General features: G+C 43.2%; 1 protein-coding gene across 1 annotated transcript; it reads right to left on the reverse strand.

Annotated features, from left to right (window-relative positions):
- Positions 1–6388: 6388 nt before the first annotated feature.
- Positions 6389–10787, reverse strand: S100P (S100 calcium binding protein P). Its single transcript, XM_005433137.3, has 2 exons — positions 10165–10787; positions 6389–6668 (listed from the first exon to the last, which is right to left on the reverse strand). The coding sequence occupies exons 1-2, from the start codon at positions 10300–10302 to the stop codon at positions 6519–6521; spliced, it is 288 nt and encodes a 95-aa protein (XP_005433194.1). The 5' UTR covers positions 10303–10787; the 3' UTR covers positions 6389–6518.
- Positions 10788–13940: the final 3153 nt, after the last annotated feature.

Consider the following 13940-nt stretch of genomic DNA (forward strand, 5'->3'; position numbering starts at 1 on the left):
TACTTTAGAGACCTACTTCTGCCTGTCATAAAACAAAAGAAAATGATATAGGCAATTGCATCTAAATAGGAAGCTATAAAATCACGAGGGAAAAGGAAATCAGTACATTTATTTGGATATAATGGAAAGGTTTACTAGGCAACATCTACTACTAATTACTAAGATAAATTAATATTTATAGAATATTCTGGTGCCTAGTCCTGCAGCAAAGTATGGTATGTGCACCTATTGAGAGCAGCAGAGCTGTGTCCTTAAAAAAATGAAGTTTTCTTTCCTTTCAAATGATGAGCAGCTTCCAGAATGGAGCTGTGACCCAGAGGTTTTCATGTTGGTACAGGAGTAAAAAAAACCCATATTGACTAGGAAGGCAAAAAAAAGGAATGAGTCTGGGGGAGAAAATGGCCTGGAAAAGCTGTACAAAAGCGTAGTCAATTAGCTGCTGGAATGACTAATTTCCAGGTGGGTGGATCTGAGCAGACTGCAGAAACCTGTGCTAAACCCCAAGGCCCTGCTCCCAGTGCATGGGGAAGGTATCTCAGAAGGGGACCCAAAAGCACAAACCCGTCTGCTGGGGATCTGCATGCACACAGGCAGCAGGTGGTGTCCCAGAGGACACAGGACAAGCTCCGAACCTCACCTGGGCTGCAGCTTTGAACCCTCCTTAGCAAAATAGAGATCTCAGTCCTTCCCTCCAGGTACCTGAGTAGGAGGCAGATTTTTTGGTGTGGTTTTTTGGTTTTTTTTTTTTTTGTTTTGTTTTGTTTTTTTCATTTAAGAGCTTTGCCAAGCACTGCTGAGTGGTTAAGGTGGGGGAGATGTGCCAGCAGGGCTTCCACTCTGCTGGTGATGGGCTGAGCATCCACCTGCCATTTCACACCATTTTACAGGGAGGAGGAGGACATGCTCCCTCAGGGAGGAGGGTGAGGAGGATGATGAGGAAGGGGACGAGGACAAGGAGAAAGAGGAGATGCTCCTTCTTCTCCCCTGCTGAGACCTTTTCAGCCTGTTGCAGAGAATGTGGTCCAAGAGAGAGGACCAAAGCAGCGACCATAGCTCTGCCATTCAATGGCCTGGGTGCTCGCCTGTCAAAGGGTATCTTTTCAGTTATGCCAGCTCTGGTTTTTGTATTAAATAGTTATTAACTAAAATATAAAACCTGCCCTTACAGTGTATCTGGGACACAGACACCTGCACTACCAGCTTGTGCTCTATCTACCAGACTACAGACATGTGCTACTTCTCATGCACCCTTTTCCAGGCCTCCTCAGCCTCACTGGTCCCTGACACGACGGAGGGAGCTGGTGGCAGGTTCCCTGGACCTCCTGCTACCCCAGCTCCTGCTACGTAGCGCACTGAGCTGGTGTGTGTGGGTTTCAGCTGAGGAAAGGTTTGAATGCTATTTCCCAGCTCCTACAGGAGCGTTTCATGGTAAGACTGTTGCATAAAAGATAGGTAACATCTCCTCCTCCTCCTCTACCCACCTTTTATAAGGAAACCAGCAGCTAAAATGTATTTTGTAAGGAGTTTGGTCTTGGCACTGGAGGTCAAGTGTTGAAGGTGCACATTGTTAGCATGGGATGCTCGGAGGGCTTGTAGGGAGGAATGTCCAGTTTCCAGCCCCAAACTGGGTTTACTGGGGAGATGAACGCTATGTTTGGCTGGGTGAACTGTTTTTTAACATGAGCCCCAGTGAACCTGAAAGGTAAAATAATGAGGAACTTTTTGAGTTAAAACCTCAATGTAAGTGACCACAAGTGACTTCAGGGTTAGTAACATTATTCCTATTTTCTCCTGTATATACACTCAGAAACAAGGTTTCAATGTGACATTTTAAAAACTGAAGAGCCTTAACAGTATCCCACCACTTTTCAAAATGGCAACTATAGATGCTGGAGTACCTTGATCTGTAGAAGGTATCTACTGTTAATACAAATTTATTTTTTCTGTGTAACAAAAATACCTGCTGGCTGCTTTGCTGCTTAGCTGACTTTCTGACCTCTGTCTTTAAGCCTTCCCTAATTTGAAACTCATCACAGGTTATGATTTCCTATATCATTGTTCTCTGGTGATATCCATTCCCATATCTTTTATTTTCTGTTGACATAACTAAGTCAAACATGCACCGTCTGCAATTGTTAGCTCGTATTTGCTGAGCTGTTCTTTGTCCTGTCTTTTCCTTTCTCTTACGGCTGCCTATACTGTTTCTTATACTATCTTATCCTACATAGTACATTTAGGCCTAAGAGCTGAGGTTAAATGGTAGGTATAAAACCAGGTCTAGCATCTCTGCAGCTCAAACCTTGAGTAACAAAAGTTTACCTGGGGAATGAAATATACGGTATATTCTGGGTAAACTGTGGGTTCATAATGAAAACTAGTAACACTGGGGAAGAAAATTAACAGATTGAAAGATACTAAAGTGATTCTTCTCAAATGCTTTTAGGTTAAATAATATATTCTGAAAAGTCATTTTTTTTCTATGGTAAGGTGGGAGCTATATGTTAATTTCTTTTATTCCTGGATCATTTTGTCTCTGAGGTGTCATCAGTTGAATTTTCAGTACTACATTGAAATGAATATTCATCGCCGAGTTACAGCTTTTGAAAGATCTGCAGGGAAAAAGAAAAAAAAAAAAACAAACCACCACCAACCACCACAGTGAAACACCTTTTCTTCCTCCTTTCTGCAGCTCTGAACATGCACAGCTCCCTCTGGTTAGCAAACCAGCACACAGCACCCCTGTGCTCCTGGGCACGGTCTCTGAGCTCTTCTGGTGTCCCCACAGGTACCAGTGGGACCAGGGAGCCTACCGAGAGTTCAACACAAGTGTAAGAGTTTGCACGGTTGGGACCTGCAGGAACAACGAGAAAAATAACATTGCACTGGTTTCATGGCACACTTGAGCTGGTGGCAAGAGTAATGGCTCAGGTACTCCTTCGTGGAAGCGAAGATGCTGGAACTCATCACAGCTGGTTGTTACCCTTTGGAAGGTGGAGCGGTGACAAAGCAGCTTCAGGCTGCTGTGAGCAGAGCTGCAGATAAGCAGTGTAAACTGAGTCTTCAAGCACCCTACAAGTGCAGAAAAAACCCTGCACAATATCAGGGAAACGGGCAAAATGGCATTACAGAAAAAGTGAAATTGTGTGGGTATCAGACACCAGACCCTGGAAGTTTAGGTATTAAAGGTGAAACATGGGGTAAATTACAGCTTTTACCGCTGAATAGCATGGTTTTAAAAATCCGATAGATAAAATGGAGTGACTAAAATAAGGTGGCGCTCTTGGCTGACAAGCAACATTCTCCTTAAGAGATATGTTTTAAAAGACATCTCAATGTGGTGTAGAATGATACTACAATAAATTGCACAAAGGATTTGCTACAAACAAGGGGAAACTCACAAGGGTGAGTCTGGGATGGTGCAACTAAACCCTACTGAAAGCCCAAGAGACAGAGCCTCTGTGTGGCCCTCGGCTCCTGCTGCTCCCACTGCAACCAGTGAAATGCTGTCGATGGCACATGCACTATTTATTTAGAAATAAAATTGCCATGACGTTAAGAACACTGCTGATTTTGTTAAAAATCTTAACACAAATTCTTTATGTTCTGTCTCAATAATGATAGATGGAATTTTGGGCTCAGTGGGTAATAAAAAGGCTGCATTTAGTGCCACACAGTGGTAAAAAGAAATAATTTCAGTGAGGATGGGTATTACAAAGCAATGTAGAGGAAACGTTTTAGATGCTAATGGAAAAGGAAAAGGAAACATACATTTCAAAAAAATTAGGACACCCCAATCAATCGGTGGCAGGTGTCACCTAAATTTCCTCACCTGAGATGGTTTATACCACTAGCTAGCTGGGTAGACAATATATGAAATTTACCTCTGTAATTTATAATCAACTTCCTTTGCAATAAGGAGAACACTTTTCTCATTTATAGCCTTGACAAAACAGTGAGTGATGTGATACTGGAATCTGCCAGCCCTGGCAAGTGATGAGCTGCACAGCAGCCATCGGGCAGGGGCATACTGGGTTAGAGCTGTAAAGGTATCTCAAACAACTGAAATAATATGGAGTAATCTCTGAAAAAAAGGCTAATTTGGGAAGAATTTTGCACATCTTCATGACTAGTAGGTAGTGCAGAGAAATATTACTGTTGTACTACTGTTGCCCATACAGCAAGTCATGTTACTTATGCAAGCGTAATATCTGTGGTGCAGTCCATCTCCAGCCACCCAGGAACTCAGCAACCCTCTGAGTGTTGTTCAGCACGACTGTGTGCCACAGGGATTTGGGGGCTAGAAGGCAGACCCTCACTCAAAACGGTGGGTTGCAAGAGCTCAGTCTGTAGCAGTGCTGGAGTGGGGACAAATCCCTGCTGTCCCTTTTGGCAGGGGACAGCCATGCTCACGCACACACATAAACATGCTTCCTCATTTTTGAGCGATCTCTTGCACACACTGATACTGGTTTATGAAGTCTGTCGGAGAATGAGAATAACTGATCATTTCTTTGTTGTAGGTCTGTGCTAAGCTGGGAAGCTGTTCTCAGCAAGGTGCCAGGGAGAAGGCATGAACGTGGGCAGCACTCACTAGTTTTTGGTTGCATGTTAAGCATGGTCTGTGACCGCAGGCTAACAGCACCTGTTGCAGTGCCATTTGCAGCTGCACCAGTGGCTGCTTTGACTCACAGCAGTTGTGGCTCTAACGCTTTTTGGGTGGGGGATCCCTCCGTGGGTGTCTGTGCCAGGTGCAGTGCTGGTGTGTACACCAGCCACGTGTAGTGTGGGGGGGATGGGAGACTCTGAAGACTTACTGGGGCTGGACAACCCTGGTGAGGACAGAGCCACATTCACCAAGCAGTGCCTGGCCCCTGGAATGCGGTTGCTCGATCTGACACAACAGTGCCAGGGCACAGAAGAGCCTTTCCCAAAGCGGCTGGCAGTCGCGTCCATTAAAGTGCGTTGGGGTGCTGTGCTCTTGGTATTAGCAATCAAGTTTTAAGTGGTGTTTAGTTGGTACAGCTAAACCAAGGGACTGAAGGTGGCTAGATAAAAGGACACCTGCAATGATTAAAACAGGCTGAAGTAATCTAATGAGCCCAAACTTTTCCCAGCAGGTTTCCCAGAAGATCTCGCACTTAAACATGTGTGATCATACACAGCTATGAATGGGTCAGATCTGTGGTTTAACTTCAGACTCAGAAAACACAGTGACACTAAGATCTTGTTCCAGCTCCAGGTACACAACTGTGGTCACTCAGCTCATTGTACCAGGCTTCAGGAGGAAGAGGAAAATGTTTTTGCAGTTAAAGCAGTGCTCTGCACCTACAGAGCCCTTGTTCGTACATCTGCTGTGCTGGGCGATCTGCCGGGGCCTCCAGTCGGAGCTGAAGTGCTGCGAAGCAGCGGCGTGCAGCTGCACAGGGAGCTGCGACACCTCTACCTGCACAGCACGTTTGTGCTTGCAGCAGCACAGGGAATGACTTGGCTCTTGGCATAAGATAGGAACAGCACCAAACGGGGCTGTTCTGAAGACAAAGGAACTAAAATGGATGTTTTTGCAGTCCGGACTGGGATGCTCACCTGCAAAGTGCTTCAGACTACAGATTGATTCAGTCTTGCTCCAGCTGCAGAGTCACAGCTGCTGTCTGTTGCCTGCTCCGCTGAAAGCAAGCTCTTCCACTTCTCTGCACAGACATTTTTCAGGTAAAGAAGCAATAATTGCTGCCATTAGCCTTGTTTCAGGCAAAAATATTATGACTTGCTATTTGAGAGGGTATTTAAATTTGTTTTAAATAAAACGGTTATAGTGTACAACCCTACCTACCTTGCCAATGGTGCAGCAATATCATTATACTGGTACAGAAGCCTTCTCATGTTATAGAAAGTAAATATATGTGAGCTGGGTGAAATGGTTCACCAGCACATAAAACTGCACAGAATCCTCCATGCAGTGGAAAAAAAAAAAAAAAAAAAAGTGTTTGGGTTTGCTATGTCTTTTTAACCAAGAAGGATCCTACATGGCAGCCCTGCAACAACTGCACAGGTGAGAGCACTAAACAGGCTGGATGGCTGCCCAGGGGAGCTGGATCCCATCCAGCCCTGGTGGCACACACATGGATTTAGGCTGCAGCCTTTGTCAGCTGAAGCTCAACAGGCTGCATCCCAGAGATGGTGCTGTGTAAAAGCAGCCTCTAGCTGATTCCTGGCTCTAGCAGCACTTACCCTTGTGCATCCTCTGCACTGAGATGAATATTGAGACTTTTGGTTAAGAACAGAATTTTAAAAAGCAGAGAAAGAGAGAAACTACTCAATGTGAGTTAGTAGGAGCTGTTAAGCCCAGGTTTTTCCACAAAGGAGCAGAAATTAACATTCAAGACAGGGAATTAAGCACAGTAGGATTTATTTTTACAGCCCAGCATGCTTGTAAACTGCATGGCAGCACATGGAAGGAGCGAAGGGATCCATACCACGAGCATATGGAGCACAGGCAAAGGCTTCTGAGAGCGTTTTGACAATTACTTGGCTGCTTTCTGCTCAAAATATTTGTGACAGCAGCAAGTCAGAGTGGCCACAAAGATGACAAATTCCTTGAAGTCTATTTGAGAATCACCGTTTTCATCCAGGTTCTTGAAGACTTTATCAATAGCATCCTTGTCCTTCGCTGACTGGAAAAGGAAAAGAGCAGATTGAAGTGAGAGGTGGCACAAGCCCCCATGCAGCAACATCACTGCCTGCACCCTGGACAAGGCCTGGTGGGGCTCCGAGCCCTCGCCGAGGCCGGGTGTATGTGTCTGGGGACTGTGAGGCTGGCACCAGCTCGGGTGCATTGTACCTTTCTGTGGGGGATTGCAATCGAGTTGCTTTTGGGGGGATGATGGAGGTGTAACGGTTCCTGCACGCAGCCCCGCTGTTAGCCTGCCTAGCGTAACAGGTTATCATGTTTCTGTTAGTGAAACCTTTTGGGTTTTTTTCTTCTCTTTGCATGCTTTATGCATTAAAATCTCTGGGTATCAAGCCATGAGTTCCTTCGAACTGTATTTGGCTGAGACAACTGCTCAGCGCCCAGTGTGGGACGTGGGGCTGCTGTGCCTCCACCTCCCCATCTCGGTGGGAGCTACCTGTTTCCTCCTCCAGCTGCCTGGAAAACACACCCTTCCCATGGGAACTCATGCTGCTGCTGGCCTCAGGCCCAGGCTGGGGGCTCTGGGTGACAGCAGGACCAGGGATGAGTCCCAGCATCCTCATGGCATGGGCGCAGACCCACATCTGCCCACCACCTGCACAGCGGCAGCAAGCACAGCAGACCCCGGCCCCGAAAGCATGTGCTTCTGGGTTTATTACACGTGAGAGCTGTGGTCATGCACCGGCATGGAAAGGCATGTTTTCTAAGTTTAAAACAACGTGTCATAATTCAAGCTGTGTAATGCGAAGCCCTGAGGACATTACCCAGCTGAGCTGAATGCCACGCATTCCCCATCTGCTCCTTTGGAAAGGCTCGGCTGGAGCTTGGGCAGTTTGCAGTTTTGCAAAGCAATGCTTTCCTGGAGCAAATGTCAAATTTAAGCTTCATTAAATACCGCCACCCCAGCAAAGATGCAAACAGCCTCAAAAGTGCTTTCAGAGCTGCCTCTGGCCTCGGTGCCCAGCACAAGCTGCTCGCAGGAGCCAACATCTGGGGAGGCAGCTCCTGAAGCAAGCATGATGCTAAGCTTCAGTTACGGCAGCGAAAAATAGCAGAACTATCTTTCTAAGTTGTCATAATTCTGATGGACTGAATGAGCCAGTACAACTCGATACTGATGCTAAGCAAGGCACCATCCAAGTAAAAATAGTTTTTAAAAAAAACTTTTGCCAAAAAATATATATGAAAAAGTAGGTTTTCTCTAAAGTAGCTTACAGGAGGGCTTTCTGGCTGGAGTCCTGGCACTGATTATCTCCAGTGATTTTAGAAAACGCAGTTTTAAAAATAAGCAGGTGATGGCAGTAGAGACTTATCCAATATAGGAAACAACCCTGTGGATTTTGTTGACTCTAAACAAAAAATAAATCTGGTATTATACGAGATAGACATTATATAAACTTTGGAAAAATTTCCACACATTTACAATAATTACTACCTTAATTGAAATCTGAAAGCACTTCTTGATCATGTTCTAATTAAATTTCTCATTCTGTGATTTCATGTTTCACTTTAAATATAGGCACGTTTAAAATCACTAAAAATTGAACCAGTTCCCTAGATTTGAGTGATGAATATGTCTGGAAGGTTTTGTTCCTTTTCACTTTGCAAATTACAATCCTTTTTAATTTTTTAAGCAAATATTTAAAATTATTTAGTGAAACAGATGAACTAGTTTTAGCCTCTGAATTACTTCTGAAATGCACACTTGGGAATTATTTTTTGGAAACTCTTTATAACTGAGTCCAGTCCTTCAGTCCTGTGGTATGGATTTATTCCTGCCTCTAACCGATTCAGGCCCTTTCCAGATAGTTGTGAGCTGTGTCAGCAATGACCAATTTTAAGGCCAGAAATATACATGAGTATTTGAAAGACTCTGTTTCCCAGAACATTGTTACAAATAAAAAAATATCAATATAAATGTTAGGAATAGGCAGATTAAACTTTTTTTCTGAAATCAGACTAATGTTCTCAGTTTCTTTCTTGCAGTTATTAGTCTGCAAGACAGGACATTTTTGGTTTAAATTCAAGTAATGGCATAAATTGTTATTTTGTGCTTTTGGGGTTTTGTTTATTTTTTTCGTTTTAGAATAGGTAAAATGGGAAAGAGACGGAGACTAGAACATAAGAGGACATGCAGCTAATTATCTTCCTAGAAAATTCGAGTTTTCCCAGCAGTTTCAGAAGAGAAGTAGAGCCAATGTGGGGAACTGGAAAAGGTGGTGCCTGGCCAGTAAACGTAGTCAGAAATGAACTTTAGCACATCGTCCCATTTGGCCGCTGTCTAGCACAGTGGCTCCCCAGCCTTACATAGACCAAATGTCAAGCTTCTGGGGGATTTCCATGTGCCCTGAGAACTGAGGTTTTGTTGTGGGTGTTTGCTATAGGTAACACACATCTCCATGATCAGGAGGAACAGGATGCTTCCTGTGGTGCTGTTGGGTCACAACCACGAATGTGTTTTACAGAGTTTTTTTCAGAGATATTTTCCTCTATTCCCCCAGAGCCATCCAGGTTCTCATTCTGAGTATTGCATCTGCATTTCATTTCTGAACTGTAAACCCAGTAGGCGTGGATTTCAAACAGTGATTTCATATAGCTTGCATAGAAACATATTTATTTGTATCAAGTGCCCTGAAATGGTTGTTAAAAAATTGAATTATGCGGGATACAAAAAGTGGTAGCCACATTTGGAACATTTGGTTCTAGCCTTTGCATTTAAGAACAATAGCTGTACATCTAGATAAACATTGCTCCTGTGTGGAAAGAACAAGACATTTAAAGGTGTTTTCTGGATTTTTAGTGAAGGGAAGCAGACAAAAAAAATTGGAAATGAAAAGCGTTTTGTCTCCCAGGCAGCTAAACACTGGAGTATTTACTGTAAGATGTTAAGCATTTTGAAGACCTGCTAAGAGTTACTGTTTTTATATATATAACCTACTTAAATGCACCTGATGATCACACACAAATCTATGTTGTAAAATACTTTTTCAGGTCTTTCTTTTAGTATTAAAGACAAATGCAAAACTGTTCATACTGAGTTCATCTGTTTTTCTCATTTATGCGTAAATCTGATGAGCATACTGAGTATGTAGTTTAAATTCCTAGAGAAAGTAAGTGTATAATTATTTGCAATCAAGATCTTCAATTGGCAACAACACAACTACCTTCACAGCAGTTGTGACATGATGTGAGCTGATAAATCTAGGGATAAACAGAAGTAGGTGAATTCTGAAGGTGAAACCCAGTCTATTTCAAAGCCATTGTCCTGAAAACTCGACCGGTGAGTGTGCTAAACAGGGAATGGCCCTGAATATTAGAATCAGTTTCACACAGCATACGCAAAGGCTTTTTTATTCATTTTTTTTCTACACACAGTTGCGTATTTCCAGATGTAATTTCCCCTATAATGCACTAAAAGCTGTATCTGCAGGCAGCCCTTACATCAGCTACACAGAAACGATACCGTGCTGTTCTCTTACCGAGAGGAAGTTTGGGAGCTCTTTTTCCAGAAGCATCTTTAGTTCTGCTTTGGTGAGGGTTTGCCTGTTGCCATCAGCCTTTGCATATTTGTCAAAGACAGCAATGGTCATTCCCATCGCGGTTTCCAGCTGAGACATGTTGCTGCTGGAGTCTGGCTTTCTTCTGAACAGTAACAGCCTCAGGGCTCTCTCAGAGGATGGTGACTGGTCTTATTCTGGGATCCTTTATGCAACTGTCCATCCAATCAATGGTTGCACACCAGAGGGACAGTTATGCCTTAGCAAACATCCGTATCTGAGCACTGCTTGGAGTACATGCCTCTGTGCTGACAGCTATTCAAAACTCAAGCTTTATCACTCTGGTGTGGCTGGTAGAACCAGTTGCTCACCAGTAGAAAACAGCCTCTCCTTCAAGATACACAGTGTGCCCAAGGAAAATCAGATTTTGGTACTGGCTGTTTGCTCAAGAAGCAGATTTGTTCCTTCGGATATCCCCATCTGAGCAGGGAGTGGATAGCCCAGCTTCAGCAGAGTATCTGCTAGCTTGCTCAGGAGGAAGGGAAACATCTCCTTCCTCACTACCGCAGGGGCTCTGCCTGGTGCTGCCTGTGCTGAGCCCAGAGCAGGCACAGACTGCCCTCTCTGCCGTGCAGAGGACCTTGTGGCAGACCAGATGGCTCACTAGCACACAATGGGGTTGAAACTCACTGGATGAAAAGTAGAGGTCTGCCGTGCAGAGGGCTTAGTCCCCCTGGGTTTGCACTCCCTCCATAGTGGATATCTGAAACAGGTCTGATAAACCAGCTTCTCTCCAGGGCTGGTAAAGCAAGCCTTGCAGATCTGCTACACAAAGAACTTGCTCAGATGGGGATATCTGATGGAATAAATCTGATAGCTTGAGCAAACAGCCAGTAGCAAAGTCCACCTTGATCTGCAGTGAAATAAATTGTTATTGACCCTACGCAGCATCAAACCTTGCAATAAAATGGGCTGTACTGAAACCAAAAGGTCACTTTGAAATCCTGTGGTCCTCTGTGGCTGTTGATGAACTTTGTGATTTGCTTGAAAACTGTGGTCCCTCACCATTAAAACACCAGGGACACTGGGACCCACACCTACTCACAAGAGAGCTGCCTGAGGGTCTGTGCAGGGAGCTGAGCCGTACATGGACAGTGTTAGCTCAGGTGGTGGAAGCTGATCAGCTACAGCTATGCTAACTTTTGAACAAGTCAAAATTTCTGGCCAAGCAGCAGGGTAACTTGGGGGCTACCCTACACCTGGAGGAGCTCACTTAAGGTGAGTTACATCTACACTAGAGTCTTCAGAGCAGACACAGTCTAACAAATTCTTTGGGGGAACCTATCAAAACTAGGGCATCATGCATGAATAATCCTGGTGGACCCCAGGGTGATGTGTTCTCTGTAGAAGACCCTGACTACAGATTCCCAAAATTAAACCTGCGTTTGGATGTTTTTGGACATAGCTCTGCATGCTTGAAGATGCTTCCACTCATGTTATGCTGTAGACAGGTTAGCAAAAAATTGTTTTTAATTAAGAAAAAAATTTTCAAATTAAACTTCTTTCTCCCGGATGTCTGTAGCTGCCTGTTCCCCAGGCAAAATCTGTCCAACATCTACAACATGTCAGAGCAAGACTACACATCACAAGTACACAGAAAACTAGTACTTTTCTGAAACAAAACACCCATGATTTTTCATCTTACATTCTCCAACACGGGACTTTGCATTTCCCAGAAAATCATGGCAACAGCTAAGGCTGTACACTTTATTTAAACAGTTCATAAGCACTATTTCTTCCCGTGACTTTAACCCCATGGTATAATCGCCACTGATGTGCATGAAGTGGATAAGGATTTTAATTAAATTTTGAAGTTTTCGCATTAAAGAATATGTGGAAACCTGTGGGGTTACTTCAGAAGAAGGAATAAGAAAAGAGCAAACAACTCGCCCTTGTTAGCTAAGGACAACATCTGGTGTTTGCATACACACACAATAGCAGTTGCTGGCGTGTCAAGTGCCAGGAACTTTTCTTTGTCCTCTTCCGGCATATAGCTGTAACATGAATATTAAACATGACCATTAAAGAAAAATCAATTCCTCCCTCTAAAGTAAAATTTATCAAAGTAAAACGTATACTTCAAGCATTTTCATTACTTTGAATCATGGACGTTGGTATTAGTTATACAGACGGAAAAACCAGTGCCCCGAAAGGGCAGAGGGGTAGATCATCAGCTTCAGCCAACAGAATGTATCAGTATGCCCACACCTTTGCCATCAACCTGGCAGAAAAGCTGCCCTCATTCTTGACCTATTTTCCTCTGCAAGCTCAGGTGACACGCAGTTTTTGAGAAGACAGCTTCAAAAGTATTAAAACACAAAATAAACCACGGGGCTTGAACTTCCACAAACTGTTAAGGTCACCATGGTACACTGTCACTTTTTTTTTTTTTTTGGTGTTAATGTGTCATATTTGTATTCATGCATGTGCACATGCATCAGTGCTGCTCAGACTTTGCAATTCACACTTTCTGTATTGTCTAAATATTTTCTTACAATTTGTGTTTCATTAAAAATAGCAGTTCTCTGCACAAGGCATGGACTATTATTACGAGTGTTTGCAAAACCAAAGCAGAGTACAAATAGGAGGCACACACAGGAAAGCAAGCGGTGTTTTGATGCCAACACATCTGTCCATCTCCCCGGTGAGACAAGCCATTTTCTGTGGGCTTGTTTAAATTTTATATTATTATTTTAATGTAAACAAGATCCATTATTTGCTTCTTTCAGGTTTCTTTCTTCCAAGCATGGTATAGGCAACAGCTTGGGTGCGTATTTACTGAGGGTTTATACAGAATTAGGTCTTGTTGTTCCTAACTTGGGCCAAAAGTTTAAAATATTTATGTGATACAAATGCGGACCGTCACTTACGTAATTCTCAAAAACCATTCAGATATAATCAAATTTTGTGGCATTTGGCCAGATGTTCAGGCTTACATGAGATTTGTGTGACCTTGTGCTGATTTTCTCCTAGAGAATAAATTTTATCCTGTGCTCTTTGCAGCAGGGTCTGCTTTGGAAAAGTCTGAATAAATACATTTATCAGCTCTGCTCTGAAGAGCCTGATGTGTCACAGCCAGCTGAATGGGATAGCTGGAATGGTAAACTTCTTATCACTCCTTACAGCTTATTCCAAAAGGTACAGGAAGTTTCCTGAGAAGGACCTTTTGACAGTTTCCACAAATCTCTTATGTATCTGAATGGAAGAAGCACAGGAGGAAGAAAACACAACCTGAAATAATGAATTTGCTGTTGTTCTTAAGTTGTATCTTGGCAGCAGTGTGAAAAGCATTTTATTTTTCTTTTAACAAGAGGGTAACCTCTGAACCATAAACAAGCATTGCATGCTCCACACAGAGATAAAATTATCAAAACCCTCAAATTTTCCAGTGTCCTGGGTTGTTTGTTGAAGTTTAAGTATCAACACACTTTACGAAGAGCAATGTTTTCCTTTGCACTGCTTCTGAAAACTTGCTCTGAGTCTGATTAACAGTTTATAAAGGTCATTTCATTTCTGCAATGCATGGTAAATTTATTTACCTTTAGTGATTAAATGACACCATTACTACATTCTTTTGCAAAACACAGAAAGATTAGACTAAACAGGCACTGATGAGGCATAGACAGGAGTAGTACAAGCACTGTGTCATGTTCAGTGACACACTGTATAGGTTCTGCTAGTTATAAATTTATAGGTAT

This window comes from Falco cherrug, chromosome 1 (assembly GCF_023634085.1).
Source record: "Falco cherrug isolate bFalChe1 chromosome 1, bFalChe1.pri, whole genome shotgun sequence".
Lineage (NCBI taxonomy): Eukaryota > Metazoa > Chordata > Aves > Falconiformes > Falconidae > Falco > Falco cherrug.

Bases quoted from the DNA above. Each gene is read 5' to 3' on its own strand.
- S100P (XM_005433137.3), bottom strand. From the start codon at position 10,302: ATGTCTCAGCTGGAAACCGCGATGGGAATGACCATTGCTGTCTTTGAC. The intron at 6,669-10,164 runs GTAAGAGAACAG...TTCCTTTTCCAG, and splicing joins AGCTCCCAAACTTCCTCTCG to TCAGCGAAGGACAAGGATGC.